This window comes from Cornus florida, unplaced genomic scaffold, assembly GCF_030987335.1.
Source record: "Cornus florida cultivar Cherokee Brave unplaced genomic scaffold, ASM3098733v1 CherokeeBrave_3.0.0_Hap2_Chr02, whole genome shotgun sequence".
NCBI lineage: Eukaryota > Viridiplantae > Streptophyta > Magnoliopsida > Cornales > Cornaceae > Cornus > Cornus florida.
Window position 1 is genome coordinate 22,654,081 of NW_026775572.1, and position 4,401 is coordinate 22,658,481.

At 38.3% G+C, this 4,401-nt stretch overlaps 1 protein-coding gene across 1 annotated transcript; it reads right to left on the minus strand.

Moving 5' to 3' along the window:
- Nucleotides 1-317: 317 nt before the first annotated feature.
- LOC132294240 (root phototropism protein 3-like) lies at nt 318-4,012 on the minus strand. Its single transcript, XM_059792022.1, has 4 exons — nt 3,527-4,012; nt 3,288-3,357; nt 1,884-3,176; nt 318-1,066 (listed from the first exon to the last, which is right to left on the minus strand). Exons 1-4 carry the CDS (start codon nt 3,637-3,639, stop codon nt 521-523), a joined length of 2,022 nt encoding a protein of 673 aa, XP_059648005.1. The 5' UTR covers nt 3,640-4,012; the 3' UTR covers nt 318-520.
- Between the last annotated feature and the right edge of the window lie 389 nt (nt 4,013-4,401).

The window sequence follows — 4,401 nt, forward strand, 5'->3', positions numbered from 1 at the left end:
CAAGTACTTCAATATCAAAACCTAAACAAAATGATTAACTCTATTTTCTCATCTTTTAACGCTATTTTCTCGTCTTCTAAAGTATAAGATCAACACGGTTATAATTGTTCTTACAGCAAGTGTTTAAACATTTTAGATCTTATTGTTGAGGTTGTGATCACTCTCCAGTTACAATTCTGAAGAAAAGGAACTCGTCGCACTAAAGTTGGACCGGTCACACTTGACAGGGAGCCTGAGTTCAGTTTCCTTATCCGTTTCGGATGCTTGTTATGTATTTCTATTAATTTATCAGTTACAAAGTGTCATACACTTCTACCTCCAAATAAAAACAAGCACAATTGAACAAGATGTATTAAGAACTACAGAGAAATTGCTCATAGAAGACTCAAAAACAGATTGGGTGACAAACTGAAGCTACTTGTTGAAGTAATTGCTATAGAGAAAAGAAGAAATGATCAATAAAATAAAAGAAGTAAAGACTCTGAATTCAGAGAGTGTTTTTTCTTGACTTTCTAATTTCTCAGGAAATGGAATTCCTCCATCTTCTAGGTGCCTTTCGAGTCTGTTCCGCGTTTGGCATCTGTGACCCTAAATCATTAGTCTCTAAAGCTGTCATCTTGGTGAGCTTGCTCAGTTTTTTCCACCCACTGGTCCATGCTGATGATTGTTTTGGCTTTGTGATCTTGTCAAATTGTCTCTGCAAGTTCTCCATGTCATTTTGGAGGTCTATGTACTTGGACTTAACACTCTCTAGCTCTAGCTTGAGTGTGTTAATGTCCTTTTTAGCTGCAGCCCAGCCTTCTTGAAATGATTGAGGAGTCCCTTCAAGTAATGTTTTCCGGTTGGTAATCATAGGTTGGTAGTGGGATTCACCACCCTCTTTCAGGGTACTGTTGGCTAAGGCATTGCTTATCTTGACCTGTTCTGAGAAGAGGACTTGCACCACAACTCTTAGTGGCAGCCGTTCGTTCTGGGCAGCATGCATGCAGGCGTCTATCGACAGCTTCTGGCAGTCCATCACACGACAGAGCCGCTTCCTTTCGTGCTCTGACAGTGTTGGATGAGCCTGTCAATTTGTGAAATGGATCAGAATCCATTGCAGCCAAAAAGAGTCATCTGATTGTCTATATGGAAAAACTTCGAAACAAAAAATTGGGCAGGATACTTTATGCTAGCTAGTAATCCCCGTTTTAAGCACATCGAAAACAAAATTTCAGTTCCATAAAACAAACATAAACTCTTGATCAAATTCATTGTCCAGAATGTTTCACTATTAATGTTCTTGTGACAAACACTTTATTCCTTATAATTGGCAGTCCCTCTTCTTCCTATTCTTTTGTCTGATGAACTAACACAGCCTTCATTTAAGTTTGGCTGAAAAGTTAGGCCTACCCCTATCTCTTTATTTATTTTTCCTCCAAAAGTTCAAGCAAACACGCACACACCCACTGTTTAGCTCCTAACAAGACTCGAACTCTCAACCTTCCTTTGAGGAGGAGAGATCATACCATTTAGTCTAAAGTCTAATAGTATGCCTACCCTTTTGTTCTTTAATCTATTCAGACATACATAAAAACCTTATAGTTTTGTGATAATTACTGAGGTTCTAAAATCTACACTTTGGGAGGTTTATACACATAAATTTGATTGCATACTGGTGAACAGAGATGCAGATATGCTCATTTTCATAACACGCATCATAGTACAAGTTTTTCAGCAATTTAGACACGTATGAGGCACCTTCTATGTCTTCTAATGTCATTTTATTTCCAAGACATGATAGAGCATGAAAATACGGATACTAAAGCATAAACCCTAGAAATAAATCAGTCAATGAAAATTAAACTCACTGAAAGACTTGAGAAATTTAAATTCTGTGATACCTTAAGATAGGAATCAATTGCTCGATACAATCCATCATCACAAGTTCTTGCAGATTCTGGCAGAGCCTCAGCCAAGACCTGAAATTTTGTAAGAGAGAGGTTTCTATCTCTGGAGACTTCTGTAAGGTAACTATCAACAAGTCTTGCCACTCTCATCTTGGCATTGGGGTTAGTAGTAACCCTTTGAGTTCCTTCATGGATGTGTTTCTCAGAAAAAGAATGTCTTCTTGGACTCATACTTTCCATCTGCTCTTGAACAAGAAAATGCTCCAAAAGCCTCTGAACAAGATCAACATCATACATAGTCTCAATCTTAGTGTATGAAGGGATTAAAAGATCCGCCAACGTTGCCTGCTCAAACTGCATCCCCACCCTTTTCTCCAACTCAGTGACCAAAGCCGGAGCCACTTTCAACATGTTTGCCATCCTCAGCAACCGAAGAAGGAAGCTGCACGACACGCTGTCCTTCTGTGGAGGAATTATACTTATCAAACTCTCAATGATCATTCTTTGATCTTTGGCCTGAACACTTGGTATGTCATCTCTAGTCCCAGCCAAGATCATATGAAGCCCCCCTTTCCAACTTCTACTACCACTACCATTACTATTACTACTGTTGCTTCCTTCATCCACTGTCTCCATCCCTTCCTTTATCAATCCAGGGAGCCATTTAGCCGCGTAATGAATTATTGCAGCTCCAATCAATTCAAACCTCATACCCTTTACCTTAATCGCTGTAATGACACGAACAAAGTGATCAATCCTAAGAATTGACACATCTTCAAACCACCAGTCAGGAGGGACCTGTTGGTTCCTGCTGGGGCTTGAATCCTTCATATCATTCCATTTTGGGCTCGAAACTTTGGGGGGTCTTCCAGTGTATGCCCATCTGATTCCTTTTGGATTGGCACAAGCCTTCCATGCAATGGACTCGCTGCATCTTCGCACAATTTGGAGGTTTTCTGCCCATGGTGAGAGCTTCTCACAGCTCTTCAATACTAGAATAGAGTCTCTCCACGACGATAAGACCACGTAGCTGAGAAATGCTTCGGTTTTGAATATGAGATTGCCTTCTTCCAAGTCCTCTGTCATTTCAAGGTACTCTGCCGCGCAGCGCAGGCCAGAGATATTGGTTGCTGTGAGATCAACTGCAATTCCATAGCAGAACTTTGCAGCTAACTCAAAAGACTCTGGTCCGCCGGGAAGATCATCTAAAGCCATCCTATTCAAGTCGGCTTCACGTGATTCATATATGATTCTGTTCATCTTTCCACTTCTAGAAAGTAGGGGATACTTGTGATTGTGTGTTTGACACAGAGAAAATTGTCATTTATTTGTAAAATATATTCAATTTAGAAACTTTAGACTAGCAAAATTTAGATGTCAGATTAGAGAAATAGCTACCTTGTGTAAGTGGAAACTAACATCTCCAATTTGAACTAAAAAGTCACTTGGAATATCAGTTGTAACATACCTATTTACATGACAACAACAACAATAATTCAAAAGCTTGTTTACTCTTCATGAAGCAATAATAGATTTGATGGTACAAGAAATTAGTACCTTTTTTTATTCTAATTTCATTCAAGTTACAAAAATAAAGACATTTACTAGCTTGAAGTTCGATAAGAATTCATACATACCAAGATTGGCCTCTTTGCTCAAACCCATCAGTCTTCACACCATGCTTGTTTGAACTAAGCACTCCATTGTTGTAGTCTCTCCCTCCAATTGACTCATTCTCTGATTCCCACATGATGGAAGCTAAAATCCCAGAAAAAATTGAGCAGGATTTTCTCAGGAAAGTGACAGTGGTTCAGAAGAAGAGCAGAGAAAATGAGAAGAGGAACACATCAGAACAGCCGGAGAAACAGGGATGGTGAGTGAAAAGGAAGAATCCCACATGGGGTGCTTGGAATTATCTTTAATTGTCGGTTTCTCACAGAGTTTCAAGAGCTTCTTACAGGCTGTGAAGTAATGGGCATTACCAGTACTGTTATTGGGTCATTTGGGTTAGGAGTGTGTGTATTTCTTTTCTTTAGCTTTGGATATTTGATGCTCTCTCTTAGTATCAAGAGTGGAGTGGGAGATTCAGCTCTTTTTCTTTAAGCTTCTTTTAATTATTGCCTATTTGTATACCACACAATTATACTTTTATATATATATATATATATATATATTATATAAATTTATAGTCTCAAAACATTCTTCTGTTGACAGAAAAAAAATGAATGTTTTTTAGGTTCGGTGGTTGGTTGTGTGTTTACAAGATGTATAAACTCCTTATTTGCAGAATTGTCTTTTTCTGGTATTCCTGAGGTAAAAAGCTTGGACAACGACCTTTTCTTTTCTTTTTTTTTCTTTTTTCTTTTTTTTTTTTTCCTTGGCAACAAACTACACAACTATTTACTTTTTGTGGAGATTGATGCATTTGATTTGGAGACTGTAAATTCAGGAAGAATATTTAGTACATTGGGGTTAATTTCATACATCCCACCAATGAAAATATCATCTTTCC